This window comes from Drosophila nasuta, chromosome 2L, assembly GCF_023558535.2.
Source record: "Drosophila nasuta strain 15112-1781.00 chromosome 2L, ASM2355853v1, whole genome shotgun sequence".
Taxonomy (NCBI): Eukaryota; Metazoa; Arthropoda; class Insecta; order Diptera; family Drosophilidae; genus Drosophila; species Drosophila nasuta.
The window spans coordinates 17,935,352-17,955,251 of NC_083455.1; the positions used below are offsets into that span (position 1 = coordinate 17,935,352).

General features: G+C 40.3%; 1 protein-coding gene across 2 annotated transcripts in view; it reads right to left on the bottom strand.

The window, feature by feature from the left end:
- Positions 1-6,795: 6,795 nt before the first annotated feature.
- Positions 6,796-19,900, bottom strand: part of LOC132784454 (receptor-type tyrosine-protein phosphatase N2) — a 46,455-nt gene continuing 33,350 nt past the window's right edge. For both annotated transcript variants that reach the window (XM_060790090.1, XM_060790084.1), the window contains 9 exons: positions 17,762-17,815; positions 15,937-15,994; positions 14,368-15,855; positions 14,215-14,298; positions 13,104-13,722; positions 12,824-13,045; positions 12,567-12,764; positions 12,336-12,502; positions 6,796-12,264 (listed from right to left, as the gene is read on the bottom strand). In XM_060790090.1, the coding sequence (XP_060646073.1) occupies positions 11,730-12,264; positions 12,336-12,502; positions 12,567-12,764; positions 12,824-13,045; positions 13,104-13,722; positions 14,215-14,298; positions 14,368-15,855; positions 15,937-15,994; positions 17,762-17,815 (3,425 nt within the window). In that variant the 3' untranslated portion in view covers positions 6,796-11,729. The remainder of the gene's footprint in view (positions 12,265-12,335; positions 12,503-12,566; positions 12,765-12,823; positions 13,046-13,103; positions 13,723-14,214; positions 14,299-14,367; positions 15,856-15,936; positions 15,995-17,761; positions 17,816-19,900) is intronic.

Sequence of the window (19,900 nt, forward strand, 5' to 3'; positions counted from 1 at the left end):
CGCTATTTTTTGTATACAAAAAAGTCCTTGTAACTTGGTTGTTTCCAGGACATTCGTCCTTTCGATGGTGTCAATCGGGTTGTCTTTATAACAGCTATCTTTGTGCCAAAGGACATCCCGATCGTCCTTCAAATGGCCGAGATAAGGGTGGTATTCGGATTTTTTAACAAATTTTCTATGCAAAAATTTAAGGTCATGTTTTTTGGAAGATCTTTAAAATTCTTGATTGCCATTCGATAGTCCTGGTTACTCTGATTACGAAAAGGTATGTCCTTGACAGATCCTTAAGGATTTGGCCGAGTTATGTCTAAAAACGAATACTGTTTTTGAAAAGAAGCAACAGTTTGTATTGCATACTTTTAGGAGCACATTGCAAATTATTTAGGCTAAATGAAAATCGGTTTCTTTTGAATAGAAGTATCAGTGCGCCAAATGAAATCCCGATCATAATTTAAATGGCCAAAATACGCCGGATTTTTCGAATTTTTGGCAATATTTCGATATTTACCCCTTAAATAATTTTCAGATGTGTTTTTTGTGGATAATGGGAGTTCTTGAATGCAGATTGATAATACTACTTGCCCTGATTATTAAAAGATATGTGAGGGAGATACCTTTTTGTAATCAATTAAATTCGTTTAACATTTTAATATCATTGTAATCTATTTATTTATTTGATATTAATACTCTAGTTAAAAAATAACAAGGCTGGGAATAGCACTAGATAATAAGGCTTGCTGCTAATAAAGACTGATTAAAATCCATTAATGGACTTCCTTATTTGCGTGTTGCAGCTGCAGCTATTTGTAGAATTGAATAGTCACGATTTCGCACTCCCTTAGCATTCCCTTCATATCATAATCCCTCGTTGCAATTCTTTGCAGACACATCGACGCCTCTTGGCAAATGCTAAAAATAAAACGGAATTATTTAGCTTCTTTGGCGTTATTCGATGTATGTTGCACAAGCAGACATTGCAACATTTATTTAAAGTGCCCAAATGGCATCACAGTCTCAAAGTCTTTCGCTGCCTCCAACAGAATGCCAACGCTGAGGCAGACTAAACAATGCCAAGTTATTGGCCAATGTTGTTTGTGTTGTCTTGGGGCACGCGCCACATCGAACAGCACAGTGTGCGAGAGAGAAAAGGAGAGAATAAAAGAGAGAGAGAGAGAGTGGGAGTTGCCATCTCCATATAATGACCATGTTGCTTATGCCCTTATAGACTCGTCCAGCAGCTGCTTTTGCTGTTGCCTCACACTTAAACGTGCCAAAAATACGAGTTCAACTCTTTGAGTTATGCGGAGCTGACACTGACATTAATGCCACACAATTTCCAGCTGTCGTTGTGGGGCAGACACGTGCTCTACTTAATATAGCACTTATTCACCAGATTTGACTCATTGATTGAACTCTTTACTCCCACACATTTTATTTCCCCTCCAATTCCTCTTCTCTTCTCTTGCATCTTTCTAATCGTTGTCATTTATGCCATTTGGTGTCTTTGACAAACAACAAAATTGAATATTGTAAATTGGTTAATGTTTACGATTATTTCGCCATTCCTTTTCTGCTGGCCAAATAAATGAGTATTTTTTATGCGCTACCAAATTGGGCAGCGTCGAGGCTTAGCGGCTCATAAAAACTAAGTTTTTTATGATTATTATGTTGAATACTTAATGTTTTATGGCAATCAAAATGAAATGCTCAACATAAATTGTCCATTTCACATGACAAGTGGGTTTTTCCTCAGTCGCGACTGCTGGTGACATCACTGAGGAAAACGTGAGGAAAAATCAGCAATAAATACGTGCTCGCTCTGCAAATGGATCGACGTCAGCATTGACGTCGCAGCATCTCATCGATAGCTGTGTGCGTGTTTGTGTTTGAATAGCACACATGAAAAGCGAATTTTCTCCCCAAGCGAAAAAAAAAGAAAAATACATATCGTCGGGAAAATTCATTGGCGTGTTGAGGTCGAGTCTGATACGCTGAATGTGAGCGAGAGTGAGAGCGAGAAGAGTGTGAGAGATTGCATGTGTGTGTTTTGTGGCTTTTCTTGGTCAACTTCGCCAGCTGGCGCTTTCTGTTCGCCTGCTACAAATATCGGAAAATTCCTTTGAGGATTTTGGCACAAAGGCGAGAAGCCGCTGCGGCAACCTTTGATGATTTTCCATGCACACTCTCGCCCCGCCAGCCATCTCGCTCAGACTATCGTCAGTCTCTCTTTCTCTCGCTTTGCCTCCGTCAAGCGAACATTAATTTTCCAGATAGTGGCATCGAGACATTTGCAACCCCCTCGTCGTGCCGGCTGGCCCACAACCCTGTTCTCTGAGGCGAAGTAGCGTTGAAAAATGTTTTATGGCCAACATCCAGACAGAGAGAAGCAGCTGCCCCTCAAGTGTTGCTTGCCGCCTGCTGCTGCTGCTCTTGCTGTTGTTGTTTCCTCTTCTTTCATGTACTTATTACTTTTGACTTTTTGGAGGAAAAGCATTTTCCGGCACTGCCAGCAGGCGAGTATGTGTCTCAGCATGTGTGTGTGTGTGTGTGTGTGTGCGTGATGAGCGAGTGTGAGTGCTCCTAAATGGTTCTCAACTTCTGCGGTAGCTGCTGCTTTGCCTTTGCCACTGTTGCCTCTTGGCATCGATTTCTGTTCGCCTGTTACATAATTCGCGTAATTTATTCAATTTTCTGAATTAATTTTTTACTATCCGCGAGTTTTGAACTCTGCATATGAATTATTTGTTATTCTCACCCCCATAATCAATAGCGTACACAAAAACATTAGAATATTTCATCAGTTTTTCCCAATAAGTAAATTGCCAATCATTATTTTCCGAAACAGTAAGACATTTTGCATAGTTGTTTCACTTAATTAAGTGACTTGTTTTAAATATAATTTGTTTACCTTTTTCACAAATTTTAAATCAATTCAAATTGTTGTTGTGCCTTTTATTTTGTGTGACAAAAAGATGTCGATGGCGAGAAGGTTAGCTGGCGCCATCTATGTGTAGGCGGCAGAAGCTCAGTTAATTTGTTTGTCATACTAGCCGAGACAGCAATCCGCGGCTTTGACAACAGAACATTTATGGTTTATTTATAGCACTTTTTGAATTATTGGTTATGGGAAAAAAAGAAATGATGCGAAAACCTTTATTTACTTAGCCATTTGCAGAACCTTGAGAGCAAGAGCATTTACTTGCGAGCACAGTGGATAAAATGTGAAGATGTTGAAAGTAGATTTTGATGAACTTTTCATAAATTAATAAAAAATTGTTTGTAAAAATCAAAATTATAATTAAAATGCAGTATTAAAGTATAATTTATTATATTATTAAATAATAAATTACTTTAAAGTTTTTCTAAATTTTGTGTATACAAATTTGTCTATACTACTTGCACATGCTAAATGCAATTAAAATGTAGTTATGTTTTTTTATAACTGGACAAAGCATTTTACAAATATAAGAGATGAGTATAAATTGAGCAAGTCTTAACAACTCACTACAAAGTAACGTGCGTGGAGAGAGAAAAACATTATTAAGCGTATTCAGTTTATATGGCGCTGATAAATTTAAAAGTAATAAAAACAAGAAGAGAAATTGTGTCAGCCAAGTAATCGCAAAAAAGCATTTAATATGTGTTGTGATAGCGGCTGTTGCTTTTGTTGTTGGGAATCTACCTAAAAGTCTGCTGCTCCTGTTCCTGTTCTTCATGCTCCTGTTACGGCCAGGCAACGCCCCAGCTGCACTTTGAAGAACTACAAAGAACGTGCCGCACTCAGCGCTTAAGGAAACTGGCTGTGTGGGACTAAGCACAGAGCAGAGAGCACAGAGCGCAGGGGCATGGTCTTGGTTGAGCTCTGTGTCTCGTGAGGTCTAAAGCGATTGCCGGCTGGGAGTGCGAGAAGACTCTATAATCTCGTTCAGTTAAGCGTCACGCATGCCACTCCCCCTAAATTGATATGCCCGCCATGGCGAACTCAAACGCAAACACCGGCAAACATCATCATTACCATCACCATCACCATCATCATCGTCGTCATCGTCGTCATCAGGCAAAAGCGGTCATCAAAATGTTCCTTGTCGCTGCTGTCGTTGCTCTGCAGTGGCTGCTGCTGCTCTTGCTGTTGCTGTTGCCATTGGTGGTGGTGATGGTGCTGGGAATGAATGGTGGTGGCAACGGCGGCATGCGGAAAATCATCAAAGCGCTTTGCACGGCGGCTTTTTGCCTTTCATTTCGGCATTTCAAAGAAATGTTCCGACATTTGTATCAGGCGAACAGAAACCGGGCGAAAGCTGAAATTGTGCCAAAAAACCGAAAGAAATCGAAAACTCGAAAACATACAGACAAGGCCACCACCATTCACATGGCACACTCGCACACCACAGCACAGCACACCGCAGCACACACACACAACACACACCACGACAGCTGCCGGCGTATAAAAATTGGCTCTGACCCGATTTTATACTAGGTTTATTGTTCTCATTTTATTTATTTTTCTTTTTTCATTTCATTTTATTTTTATTTCGTTTTTGGGCGCGCTATTTTTCGCTTTGTTCTGGCTTTCAGGTTGGGTGGCAATAGCGAAAATGATGCACACGTTGCTAAAAGCGGCAAGCGGTGAGCGAAAGAGTGCGAACGAAGAGCGAAGGGGGTTGTCCAATTGGCAGACTGATGATGGCTGGAAGCGAAACGAAACGAGACGAGACGCGACGTTTGAGTGTTTTGTCATGCTAGGGCGTGTCTGTCTGTCTGTCTGTCTGTGGGGGGAGGGTGTGGTAACTGGCGGTGAAACGTGTAATAAGAACACATTGTGTCAGGTCAGGAAGTGCTAATGATGCCATTGATGCCCTCAGTCACCTGTTACTTGTATCTGTATTTTGTATCTACATTAGTGTATCTTGAACTGTGCGATAATTGATCACTGATTTACGCGAGAGACAAATAACATACTCAAATAAAAACGTTAGCCAAATGTTTTCCTTTGTTCCAAAGGGGATTTTCTTATTTTTCGTTTTGCCATTGTTTTGTTTTGTTTTTTTTTGGTTGAATATTTTCGTTTTTTAATGCTTGCTTTACACACATGGATTAAATATGTACGTACACATAACAAATACGAGTAATTCAAGTAATTTGTATTATGACTGTGATTTATGGTCACCCATCCCTATATCTTGGTTATATGTCTCTTCTCAAGTGCTTAATGCACTTAATTACGGGGCTGCTCTACGCATACTCGACGCCAATCAGAGACCCAAAAAAACAACAAAAAAATCCTGGCTGGCAACCACTTAGGGTATTTTTTTTCATTTGTATCCTAGCCGTAGTGCACAATTTATATATTGTATTCAATGCGGATGAAAAAATGACATTATAGGCCCGCAGTGCACTTTTTATATTATCTATTTCAATTGGATATCATAGACGAATACACAATATATGTTAATTGATAGACATTTTATGTAAGTAACGAGTACTAAGTAGGTGGAGAACATACCATCAACAAACAAATTGGTGCCTTTGCGATCTTCATTTCATTTTGGAAGCTACAATTGATTCATTTAATGCAATTTGACAAGTTTGCATAAGGTTACAAGACGTTTTGAAATAACCCTCGGTATACATACACCCAGGCGATAATATTTAAGCCATGTGTCTGATCTGTGTGTGATTTGCTTTTCGGTGTATAAAAAATATATACTGAATTTCTTTACTGCCAATATTAATTGATGTTGATCGATTGATTGCATCTAGTATTGTTGCCAATTTGAAATCTGAAAAGTAAATTTTGATATCTAATAAATTGAAATAATAAAAAGAAGTGTACAATCTTGAAAGTGATTCATGCTACAAAATCATACATATTAGTGCAATAAATGTGTTATTGTTATTGTTACTTGTACTGTGAGTGTTATGTTTACTGTTATTTCTAGAATACGAGTATGAGACTATTGTTGTGTTACTACAGAGTTTATCTAGAGATCATTTGAGTACAATTACCTTTTTTATGGAAGTTATTCTTGAGGGAAAAGATGTTCTGGTGTTATGTTTACAGTTTGTTCAATCGGAATTTAATCCGATGTGCGATTGAGTAATTGTGATATATATATTTTTTAAAATTTAATTCTATGTAATAAGTGATCGCAGCTTTTCATTAAGACAAGTGCTGTACACGTAGATTGTTTCGGATTTTAATTCGATTTGATTTATAGGGTGCAAAAGATCATTGTGATATAGTGAAATCTTGTATAACCTGTTTGTTTTTTTTTAAGGGTTTCTCTTTATTATTGTTTTGTTGTTTTGTTCGTATTATAATAATAATCGTAATTATTACCGGTTCTACATAATTGAGATGACATTATCATTATCATTATCTTTAGACTTTTATCTTCATCTTCTTCTTCTTCGTCTTCTTCATCATCTACATCGTTTCCTTGCTCTGCTATCATCCTGAATTGTTCGCTTTATAGTAGATTTGTGGATCATTTTCGCATGTTGTTCATTTTGATAAATTTTCTCGTTTTTTCATTTATCGCATTTTATCGTTTTAAGATTTACATTTATATAATTTACACATTTAGTAAGTCATACGCGTTGATAAACGAGTATGCATATAGTATGATTATATATATGTAGCGCATATTACACAATGGCGCGATACATTCAGATATAACATCGATATATCTTCATATATATGTGTGACGTCTGATCGCGATAGTTTTATATCAATTCAATCAATGTCAGTTTATTTTTTGTTCTGCAGAATAATAACATTTATATTTATACGTCTGTATATATTGTGGTAAATAATTGAAGTATACATTTATATATATATAGTTTGTTTTTTTTTTGTTTTGCAAATATTTAAATTGCATAGCGAATTTAAACATTTTGATGCCTTAATTATTTAATATGCTTGCACAAAAAACCTTTAATAGGTATGACCATAAACATGTTCTTGATCTGTTTATCTTCATCGTTTTTTTTTTAACCTTATCTTTGTGTGTGTTTTTGTCTGTTTTAGTGTAGTTTGTTTTGTTTTTAGCTTTTTGTTTTTCGAATAAATTGTAATACATTTAAATTATTAAGTGGCCTCAGCCAGCATAATTTTTTCTGCTGGTTTTTACAATTTTTTTGTGAATATTTTTTCGATATTTTTTTTTTGTTTGTTTGTATTTTGTTTAATTGTTTATAACACAAATCGTCGCCAAGTGGCTTAACAGATACATATATATTGTATAGTAGGTACATACATATATATTTGTTTGTATTGTATAATCATATTATAAACACATCGATATTTTGAAATGTTTTCACTTAAGCCTAAAATTTTCTCATTTAGTTTTAGTTGTTTTTGTTTTTCCAAAAATGTATGAAAGCCTGCGCTTATTTGATTTCGCTTATTTATTTTATTATATTTGTTTTGCATTTAGTAGATGTTATGCATAATTATTTATCTGGGTTCATTTTTGTTCCGTTATCATAAGTACACATAAATATGCATATGTTTAATGTACGATATTTGCCATACCATTTTCTTTACGATATATTTTTTTCCATTGTATTTATTTGTATTTGTATATTATTTGATTTGAATCAACTCAAACATTTATATAATATACGTATATAAGTATATGATTTTATTTCGTAGTACTTTCTCATATATATATATAGTATATATATATATTATGTATATGTCATGTTGAACGTCATATGTATGCTGATTTCACATTAACTCTATTAACAAAGCTCTCCCAAAGCCGGAACATCGATCGGATCAAGGTGTCTTCTACAGGACGAACTGCGACGGCGTCTGCGTTAATCTCATTATGTAGGCCTATAACTAGGGTCGGTCCGTGATGTCTGTGGCATTTGTCCTGGGTCAGGTAACTATATATGTATGTATTTTGTTGTCGTTTAGTAGTAGATGCGTTGTCCGAGAGTTGAGATGTGCGTATTTACAGCCTGTCCATGTTATTACGTCAGCTTGCGTTTATCTAGGAACTCAAACCATATTGTATTCGGTTCGTCAGTCAGTCGGTCATCGAGGTCTGTTCTACTCTTCTCCTTCTTCTTCTTCGTCTAACTGCAATTCGTACTGTTCGAAGTTCTCCATCTCGATCGAGTCCAAGCCTGGTCAAGTTGTTTGCTTTTACACTTAATCCTCCCATTGGGGAGCTCTGCTCTTCTGGCTTCCCCTTGTCTAGCGAGTTAAGATGGAAGAGCAGATCTCCTGGGTCATATATTGTTTGTTACCGTTCCGACGTTTGTTTTTGTTCGTACGGATTTTAATGTTTAAATTACCTTTTTTCTTTTGTTGTATATGCATCGTTTTGTATATCTATGTTACACCATCAATGAAAATAGATTTCTTTTTGTTTGAAAATGATAAACTGTGCCTCTTATACGCACACATTATATGTTATATATATATAGTATGTTTCGATTATAATATGTAATATAAGTATATTTAACATAATGTATGCCTTTTATAATATTATAACGTTTATTATGATGTGTTATGTGTAAGTTCCGTTCAATAATCTACGCATGGTTGTTGTGTTTCTTCGATATTAGAAATATTATCATTATTATACCTCAAATATACATCAATAAGCTTTTGCTTTTTACTACAATACATTTAGAGTTTTATTTGCCTTTTTAGCTTCCTTATCATCCTTTCACTTTCCTTTTTTTTTTTGTTTTTTTAGTACACTTATTTAATTTGTTTGTCGAAGAACAAGTTGAAATTTTTGTTTTAGTAATTAATAATTTAACACTGGAAAAAACTCTGTTTGAATTATTCGTTAAATTAATAAAAAACTCACTACTAAATATTTTCATTTTCTTTGCTTATGTTAATCTGTTATGTTTTTTGCTTTTATTTAACTTTCTACCACGTTAGTAAATTTTATTTAAATTTTTTGGGAATTTTTTGCAAGCCCGAAGTTGTTGTTGGGCTCGCCACAGTTATTGTAATATTGTTTTTCATTTGCTTTTTAGTGTTTGTCGTGTGTTTTCATTAAAATTTGTTGATAACGAAGGAAATGCTAACAAATAAATATTGCGTCTAGTTAAATTTGTTTAGTGTTTTGTTTTGTTTTGTTTTGTGGTATTTGCTTAACATTATTATTTGTTGAAAATTCTTCAAACTACGTTTAACTCATTTTTGCAATATGTTTTTTCTTTTAACATCAACTGCTACATAAAACTGTTAATTATTTGTATTTATTCATAAATTATGAGATATTTTTTTTCTGAAATTTTTTGTTGCTAACTTGCAGCATTTGCATTTCAACTGCTTTCCACTTTCCTCGTTCTTCTTCCTTGCAACATTCTTGCTTTCATTTTCAACTTTCCACTTTTTTTGTATTTTTCTAATTGTTTTATTTTTTGAATAATTTGCGCTTACTTCACTAGAATTGTTTGTTTCATTATTTCGTTATTTGTAGATTTAGTCAATTTTGTAGCTTTTTAAGTCATTTGTATCTTTGTGGCTGCTCCTTGTGCTGTGTTGAGTGTACTGTGTTGTGTTGGTGATTGTGATTGGCAGCCTTTGAGACTGCACAATCACATTTTAACCGAGTGCTATCTGGTTATTAATCCTGTTTAACGTTTGCTATTTGTCCTTCTGAAACATTCAAAGGGTCATGCCTGAGTGGGGAATTGTTTTCGTTTTTGTTTTAGTTTTTGTTTAGTGTATTTTTCTTTGTTGTGTACGTGTTTTGCTTGTGTTTGTGTTGTGTATATTTCCTGTTCTTCTTTTAGCCGGCAATAATGTACAATTTTGTTTTGCATTTGCCATGCCTGAGGCTATCATCGCTTGGGATACCTCAGCATGATTCATATGTGTGTGGCACATCCTCCAATTCAACACATTCTTGTTTTGCCTCCCGAGCAATCTGCAGTCGCAGCTTTTAGCTGCCTCAAGTTTGTTGCTGTTCAGATGATAAATAGATTTTTTTTCTTGTTGTTGTTGTTGTAAAACTGTGCTACAAATTGATCGGGAGTGCTTTCTGCTTCTTCGTTTAAATACTTAAGTTAAGTATGGTTAAATAATATTATGGATCGTTTTTCTCCGATTGTTTTTTTCTTTTGCATGAAGTAGAAGTATTTGTAGTAGTACAATTGAATAATAACTGAATAAATTCGCACACATATGGTTTGGTAAAACAATATTCGAAATATTTTCGAAAATACTTGTACACACAGATATATAGTAGTTAAAGTCGTTAGTAATACACACAAATATATGTAAGTATTGACATTCACAATATTGTATATGAATAATGTATATTTTGTATTCATATATATGTATATATATTTTGTATTTATTAATATATATGCTTTTTAAATATATATAGTAAACTTGTATAATTAATTGTCATACACATCAATAGCGTCTTTTGTCTTTTGTTGTTGTATCTGCTTGTAAATAGAAATATTTTATCATTTGTTTATTCATCTCAAAATCCCTCAATACTTTTCCATACGTTCCTTCGATTAGTTTTAGGTACAAATTTTGAATGCATCCTTCTGCGATTTATATGTGTATATGTATGTGTAGAATATGTCTCAATTGTCTTCAGTGTATTTGTGTTAAGTGTTTAAGCGCGTGTGTGTGTGTGTGTGTTTGTGTTAAGTGTTTGTGTGTTGGGCTTGTTATATAGTTGTTAGTTGTTTGTCTTTAGACGGCATATGTATACCATTTAGCTCGATTGTTTCTTCATCTATTCGTCTGGTTATTTCAAGCACATCAATCATATTCGGTTTAAATTTCAAGTTGGATATTCATATGGATATATTCATATTATGTGGTACTCGTATTTTGCTTCGTTTGCTTTGATAATAATATGTAGTATGTATCGTTTTACCGTTCAACATCGATATAAACGCGTAAGTAAAATGCATTCATAATTGAATTAAATGCTTAACAGCTACACATGTATATAATGTTCATAAATATATCGTTATTTTCGTGTTCTTGTTGTTGTTGTATTTTACGAGTAGAGAGTATAAATAACACTCAAATATGTTATGTGACTTTGCTTGATTTTTTTTGGTATTACGAGTAGTAGAAATACAAGTGCATTGTTTTTGTTCATAATTCATTTTTGCATAGCGCAGAGACACCGACCGACACCGATGTGCTTTGTCTGCGGTCTTCTATTCGCCACATGTGCCACATGCCACACCAGCGACAAACACTTTCATTCCTTAGCCAGAGATGCGCTCCAGCTGCCACGGGCTGGTGTGTTCACCTGGAGCCGCATGCCGACCGTTGGCAAGTGTTTGCCACAACGTGTTGCATGTGCACATCTCACTTTAATTTTTTCTCTTTATGTGGTGCATTTTTTGTAGGTGCAAAACTTAAGTTTAGTTTTTAGTTGTTTTGTTTTGTTTTTTTGGTTTTGCTTTTGCTTCAACTGAACTGTGTAATTTGTGTCTGTTTGTGTGTTTTGTTTTGTATCCAACGCTAGCCGACCATATTGAGCCCGTTTCGAACCTTCCAAGTGCTTATGCCAAATCATATGTGTAGTGTGTTGTGTTGTTCTCTGTGTGTTGTTGTGTTGTGTTGTGGAAACGTATACTGTTTAAATCTAGCTACAACAACAACTAATATTTATATAAGTTTATAATAAGACATAAAAAGGACCCCCGAAACGCTGCAACAAACAGATTTTTTAACTAAAAGTTGTTGTTTTCGACGTCTCTCCCTCTCTTTACTTCTTGGCCGTTGTTTGCTTGGCCGACGTCGTCTTCGCTGGCGTCTTTTGCTCAGCGGCTGCCTTTGTCTGCTCCTTCTCCTTCTCTTTATCTTTCTCCTTATCCTTTCCCTTCTTATCCTTTTCCTTCTCCTTCTCCTTGGCGGCCGCTTTGCTGCTGCTGGTGGGCGCCTCTTCCTCGGCTGCCTCCTGCGCCTTGTCCTCCTTCAGCGGTTCCTTGGCGGCTCCGCCAGCATCCTTGTCCAGTTCGCGCTTCTCGCCCGATGTGTTCGCCGGCAGAGCCTTCAGTATGGCGTGCACCTCTTCGGCGACGGCCATCAGCACAAACTCAAACTGCAGTCGAGTGGCCACGACGCCAGCTCGCTGATCTCGCAGATGCTCTAGCGTGGCGGCAATGTCGATTTCGCGTGCGCCTTTGTTCATGCGTCCTAGCACCAGATCCAACAGTATGTAGGAGCCAGTGCGTCCGGCGCCAGCGCTGCCATGCACCACAATGGGGCACGAGCGACCGCGATACGATTTGTTCACCTTGCTGCATTTTTTTTTCGTTGGCAGAATAATGTTAGCTGCAATCTACAATGGAAATAAGTGAAATTTACTTACCGTCGGAAGTCGAGCAGCGCCTTGGCCTGGGGTGGCACACCATTCTGGGGCCAGGAGAGGAAGTGGAATTGGGTGACGGTGCGTGTTTCGCTGGTGCGCAGATTTTTCAGGTAGAAAGAACGTACGAGGTAATCGTCACACCAAATGTGTTCGCTAACCAAGTGAACCTGCAAATAAAGAATAAGCACCAATTTAAAGTTAAGTTCAGTAAAGTTTAAGGATGTAACTCACCTCATAGATGTGATAGACCTCGGCACCTTCTTCCGGCCAGTAGCGCGCACAGGCAACGTCACCATTTTCTTGCAGACGGCAAAGCGCCACGATAACAACGGCGCCCTGCTCCCAAATCATTTGCCAGAAATGCGCCAGGGTCGAGGGAAGCGGTCCCTGAGCTGCCACATAAGCGGGTGCGCGTGGGTCATGATCGGTCTAGGAAAGAAGTCAATAACTCAATAGGGAATAAAGTATTACAACTTTCCGGATCTTACAATCGTTGAGGCATTCACATAGTCCAGTCCTTCGGCATTCGCCAGATGGTTGAGCACCACCCGCGAATGATCATAGGGCAAAGGTGCGCCAGGTCGATTCAGATTGGCACACTGCGGCTGGGAGGCGGCATCCCGAGCACTTGGCTCCGCTTCATAGCGGCACAGAGCCTCCCACTCCCGCTGTAGTCGTCCCTTGTTACGTAGATGATCCTCCATATAAGACTGCAAGCGAACCAGAATTAATTTAAATGTCGAAAGACATTTCCCAATGGAAACTTACCAGCACCATGTGTCCAGTTGAGATATCCATGTTCGTCAGCGCCGGCTCCTCGCTCCACGATGAGGTGCTTGAGCGCGAGGATGGTGGCCGACCCTCGTTCTCCTTGCTCAGCGATGTGATGCGCCCACTGTGCGCTGTTTCCGATGCTGTAGCTCCACCATTACCGCCATTGCCTGTGCCGGGTGTTGCGTTTCCATTCTTGCCCGCCATGCGTGCACGACACAAATCCTGGTAGTCCTTGCTGCAACTCTCGGCACCCGAGATGCCCGACTGCAAGCCACCCAGTTTGTCGCGCTTGCGATCGTGACGCTTAATCAGTATCAAGGTGACAAAGATCACAATCACAGCCGCTGCCCCGGCACCAGCAAACATGTAAGCCATAATGTGTGTAACGTCGGGACCTTGCTCGGCTAGCTCGATGCGTGATGCCGACACGCTGGGATCCCGCAGATCCTTGACCTTGTCGCCGACGCCAGCGTGCAGAACGTAGAAGCCAACCCGTCGCTGGATGTTGTTCTTGACGCCGCGGTTCTCGTTGATGTAGCGTGCCACATCGGCGGCCGTCTTGCGCTCGGGGTTGTTTGAGTCAACCCGGAAGCTGACTTCGTGTGGTTGAACGCTATGGGGAATTGAATTTAAGGTGAGTATATTTAAGGAGAAAAAATTTGCAAAAATGCATACGAATTAAGGGAAATACTAACAGAGAAGTTGTTATACATTTCTTATTATCTTTTAGTCCCATTCTATTTGTCTATTTTTTAAAATAACCTCATATCATATTAAAAGAGGAGAAAGCTTTTATCTGTATCTTTTATTTCAGACTTAAATTAAGTTTCTTTTCTATAACCCTGAAAGCATGGAGAAGTAGCATTGCGGTTTTATAAAACTTAGTACATTAATGTTTTAATGAAAGCTGATTTATTGAAAAGCCCGAACTTTTGTAGAATTACCATACACACCCTTCTATTTTTTCCCTCTATCTTAGGCATATGGCTCATACGCTACCTTTTCTAGTTAAGTCTGCTTCCTTGAGTTCCCCTTTAAACGTAAGGTTCATTTCGCTTTCATCACCCACATTAAACTAATCTTAATTTAGTCTTTAAATACTTACGTTAAATAAGAAAAGTATCCCTGCATGTGTAGTATTTGCGCCAGCTCATTCATAATGCGCTGCCCATCGTACCAACTGTCGATTCTGCAAAATGGCAAAGACAAGTTTAGTTACCATACACTTGTGACTCCCCCGATAGCTGCCTCTACTTACGGGTTCTTGACGAACACATGTGCATATTCAGTGTCTACGGTGTGCGGCGCATGATCCTCGTCCGAGTGTTGCTCCTTGATGACCTTCTTCTTCTTGAAGGGTTCGTTGACATCGCCGCCCTTGATGTGCGCGGGCAGCACCTCCTTGTTGCCATCTTCGCTCTTCAGTTTCGGCTTCTCAGTGCCTAGCTCATTGCTCAGCTCAGCTGGTGGCCCCAGTTGCGGTCCCGGTTTCTTTACATCGAGTCGCTCGTGACGGGCAAAGCCTAACATATTGGCGAGCAGCGACTGTTTGAGGTCGGCGGGATCATCCGCTTGTGGGGCATCGAGTAGCTCATCCTGTGGCATCATCAGCAGTCCTCCCTCTGTGTAGACGCGTTGATTGTGCAGCAAGCGCGGATAGCTATTGGAGGCCAACATGGCCTCCTCCTCCAGCGGTGTCAGCGAATTGCGACGCAAACTTGACTCAAAGGCCAGCTCTTGCTCTTGGGCATTGATATCGTTGTCACTGGGACGTCGCTTCATCATCTCCGGCTGCTCTTGCAACTCAACCAAAGGCTCCTGGGGTAAACCCTGCTCGTTGGCTAGCTCACGGAAGAAGGAACGCTTGGGCTGCTCCACTGCATCCACGGCATCTCCGCGGCGCTTGAAGGGCGCATAGTTGTCGGGGAAATAGAGCTCACTCGATTCGTTTACCTCGCCGGGCACAAAGATCTGCGTCTGCGGCTGATCTGCATCGGACATTTGCTGCTGCTGTTGTTGCTGCAGCTGCTGTTGCTGCTTCTGCTGCTGCTCCACAATGGCCTCCAGCTGATCCATGGCATTGGCGGGCTGCTGCTTACGCTGATACGGTTGCGGATCGGGCTCGGATGCGGCGAGTATCTGGTAGAGTTCCAATTGATTCTGCTGCTCTGCCTTCTGATTGGCATCCTGCTCGGCCATGCGCAGCTGCTGCTCCCGCTCAATGCGCTGCCGTTCCGTTTCCAGGAAGGCATCCATCACACTGGGCAGCTCCATTTGCGTGCTCTTCGTGTGCCCGTCCAGCTTGCCAAAGTGCTCCAACTCGAGCGGATCGTGACGCAGTCGCCGACGATCCTGCAGCTGCAACTCATGCAGTATGCTGTTGAAGCCACTGTCCTGTGGCTGCTTCTTGTGCAACATCGGATAGAACTGAGCGGGTCTCTGAGCCTGCGGCTGCTCCTCGAAGTAGTCAACGTTGCCCCCATCGAGCTGCTCCTGCTGCTGCTGTTGTTCGGGTGGCGAGAAGCGTACATAGGCCAAAGCACTGACCGGGTCGGCATCGAATTCGGACTGTACCGGCGCCAGATTGGCGCACAGATTCGGTGGCAGTTGCTGTTGGCGTTGCAGCGAGAAGAGCGCTCCCTGGATGCGGCACTGCACATAGTGATGATCCCAGCCTAGGCCGGCGCCCTGCAGCTCCTCCAGCATTGTGGCCAGAAGACGTGATTGGTCCTCGGTGAGTGGTGTCCTGGGTAGATAAAGGGAAGAAACGCAATGAACAATTAAAACTGTCCTCTTTACAACCAAGTACATGAGTAAGGATAATTACTTCTCAATGTCCTCAACGTCCACGCCGGTGGTGGGAATGCACTTGCCAAAGATGTTGTCTGCGGGAGGGAAAAGCAAAGTAAGGAACGTGGAAAACCATATGCAAATGATCCTACGTTTTAATAGGCCATGTAACTGCATTAATAGCGCGTGTCTTACAATACTGCACCCTTCACTTCCTATTTCCTACTCCCCTCCCTACTGCCCCTTCTCTCTCTTCCTTTGTATCTTTGCGGCACCTTTTGTTTTCATTGTGATTTACGGGCGTTTAAATGCATATCCTTGTCGCTTGTCTCGACCGTAATTTGCATAATGTAACTGCGGATAGGGACGAAAAGCTGCGATGCCGACAACTGCAATGGCAGTTCGCTTCCCTGCGATAACTACATATGAGTCTGTGCGGCTACACTGAGAGAAATATGCAGTAAGCAATATAAACTATAACGTTTACTTATTCTTACAACAGTTTTAGAACATTAAAAATGCAAACAACAAGAGAAAAGACTTATACTTCATAACTAGAACCTGGAACATAAAATATTCTATATTCGTAATGTCAGTGGAAAGATAACCAATGACAAATGACAGTCAAACTATTTATCAAAATTCTCTCTTTAATAAACAGTGAACAAATATGTTTCACAAAAACTTCTAATCCATTTTAATCGTCCAAACTAATCTCATTCCTTCTTCCTCATCCGAAGTTCTAGTCTACATTTTGTTTAAATTTAATATTATAATCAAAAGTTTTCTACCCCTTTTTAATCCATAAAATACTTGCTTAACTAATCTCACACATACTTTTGATTCTCCCTCTTTGCAAAATTATTTCGCATCTCTGAACTAAAGTTTCCTTACAAATTACACGTTTCTATGTTATTGCCCTTTTTAATCACTTATTTTTTCCCGCAGTGCACCGCGGCTTTGCTTTCATGTAGCGACGCGTGCGTTTTTCCCCCTTTTGAGGTCAACAATTTTTCCGCAATTTCCCACAATTTTTCGCAGGTTTTCTCCAGCAGCTGCTCTGGCAATTGTTCTCAGCATGCACACTGACATGCTTTGCCCCCTTATCCACCCCACCCTTTATGCTGCCACAGCAACCACTGCAATTCTCCCCTTACCAAAAATGTGTACAGAGCTTACATAAGTAATTGAGTGTGTTCTCGATAATGCAGTGCTAGTCAACGCCTGGTGCTCTCTGCTAACAGCCTGACCTGCCGCCATTTGTTTTGGTGCCCGTTTTTGAATGCGAATGGCATTGAAGTGCTTGGCAAATACGAAGCAAATATAGTGCTTCAGGTCACAGTCAGCCAGTGGCTGACAGTGGCTCAGCTCTGATGGCATGTTGACCCACAAAATGGGGTTTTTCGGTTGCAGTCGTAAGCTCACTAGAACGCCTGGCAACTGCAGCAGCTGCACACAATTGAGTCAGCAAATGAAGACTATCATTAGGTCTAATAAAATGCGAGCTTAACATGCTATACTCACAACTAACCTCATAAATTGCAGCATGCTTTTAGGCTCATCAAACAAATGGGTCGTTTAAGCTACGCTCTAAAGTATCTTATGTAAATTTGCATACGAAGTACCAAACCTATGCTCCACTTAATTATGTTATTTTACACAAGCAAATACTTTAAGCCACTACAATAAAGAATATGTATCAATTGCAGCTCCTTCCACACTGTTTTTGTTGTCTTGTTTTGTGACAAAGATTTCGAAACTGAGCAACTAAGTCAGTAAACAGGCGCGACCCTTTTTAGCAGTTCATAACACAGCACAATCTGGCAGTTGTATCGGCTTAATCGAGTGTTTTCGTCACTTACCATCGTAGCAGACCTCGGAATGGGGTATGCAAAGCGTCCTAACAAACTGGCAGCCTGCAAAGAAGACACAGAAAAAGAGAGAGACACATGAAAGAGTTGTTAACAATCGCAAAAAGCAAAAGATGGAAAAAAAGAGTGGAGAGTGAGAGCGACAAGTTTCAGTTAAGACATAATGATGTGGTAAAAGCCAAATCAGCATTACCACACTAAGCAAACTAAGGCCGGGTCCGAGTCCCGAGCTCAAACCACCGAAAAGCAACAGCAATTCCCCCATCCCATACCCATTCCCTTCGCCTTCCCCGTCCCCTAGCTGAGCTGAACAGCATTCCAGTTCGAGTTTTTGGCAAGTCGCCATTTTGTCGTGCCTCTGTTGTTGTTGTTGGTGTCATGTGCCACTTGCTTTGCTCTTGGCTAAATAAACGCTTTTTATGAGCATGTCGCACATGACACACACTCACACTCACACACATATACACACGCACGCAGACAGGGACAGGAGCAACATGTCCCGACGACAGACTTCTGCAAAATATCCCCCGGAGAGCCGGGCCCTGGCTTGCTCCTCCACACACAAAAAAAAATTTAGTCCTTAGCCAAATGTCGGTTTTTGTGCCCTCTTGTCGTTGTTGTTGTTGCTGTCGTTATTGTTGTTTCTCTTGCCTGTGACGTCAAGACCCGCAGCCACCCGCCGCTTGTCCGTTGCCGTTTTGTTTAGGATTTTGACTGAAACACACAGCGCTGTCTGTCTTGGTATTTGCTACTGAAAAATGTGGCACTCTCCTTGTCGCCTCCGCAGCTGCAACACATGACCAGGAGGCACACGCACGTAGGCCACGTCACCGCCTGTCATTACCACCCTCATCCACCGCTTGGTTTGCTGTTGCTGCTTTGCCACTCGCGTTAAACCATTTCGACAAAAACTTTGTTGACAACAGTTTTCGTGGTCTCTTTGGCCGGGGCTTTAACTTTTGCCTGTTGACGCACACCGAGGCATTTCTTGGCCATTAATTAAGCCAAGAGTAATTTCTATGTGGGCTGACAATTCTCATTTCCTCCCTGCATAGTCCTATCTAAGACCCAACTCTGGCAACAGCAGCCACAGCAGCTTGGGCTCCCACAGCGTGCCCAGGCATTTGTTTTTTAATTGTTGAATAATTGCAGCCAGGCCATAGCTGAAAATTAATCTCTGGAGAGTGGCTTGTTATGTGCTGCAAGCAGAGAACAGAGCGGGTATGATGGGCTACCGAAATCATAGGCAATAAAAGGCATATAACTCTCTTTAATTATGGGGTATCCTTCAAGTCTTTACTTGCCAATTAACATGAACATTTTTCACATTTTGCTCCTTGGGGCCTGAACCCTTTTTGATAAGCATTTTATGAAGGCGGCACACAACAAGAAATTAACTTAGCTTTCTTTTGCCCTTGTGGTTTTGCTCGAAACAAAAAAAAGAAAGAAAAGAAAATAAAAGTGTTGCCTAACTTAAGGCGCCGCGAGATGACTTCATCCGACAGCCGAGTGAAACGTGAATGGGTAAGTTGGCAGCTGAAACTGCGGCAAATGCAGCTATCCAACATGCTTCATGCTCGCTCCACTTTTCTGCTTCTGTTTCGAGGACATCAAATGTCAATTTTGTCCACTCATCTGGTCGCCGTGTCACGTCAGCGGTCAACGATATGACATTCTGACAGTGCTTGCCACAATTTTATAGCACCACTGTTTTTTTTCTGTAGTACTGCGATACGAGTATTGTCAAGTTGACACATTGAAGTGCACTTGGCTAGTTTAGTAGTGTGTTCGCTGGCTCGTCTCGTCTCGATGTCTCCTTGAAATTGTCAATAAATGTGAAAAGTGGATATCCATCTGTCATTGAAGCGTGTTTGGCACGTGCTTGACATGCAAAAGAGCAGCATACAAAAAGCGAGCAATCAACAGCCTCTCAAACAAATTGCGAGGCAGCTGAAAAGGCAATTTTGCTGCTCCTGTCTAATTGTCCATGTTGTGTGTCTGTGGCACAATGGTGAGAAGCTGGTCTCGCCTCCTCTAGTGTCAACAGTGCGGCGCAGCTTTGGCAAAACAAATCTTGGCAGCAGCAACAAAGCTGTAGCCAAAGCCATCGTTAGAGCCAAAGCCCCATAA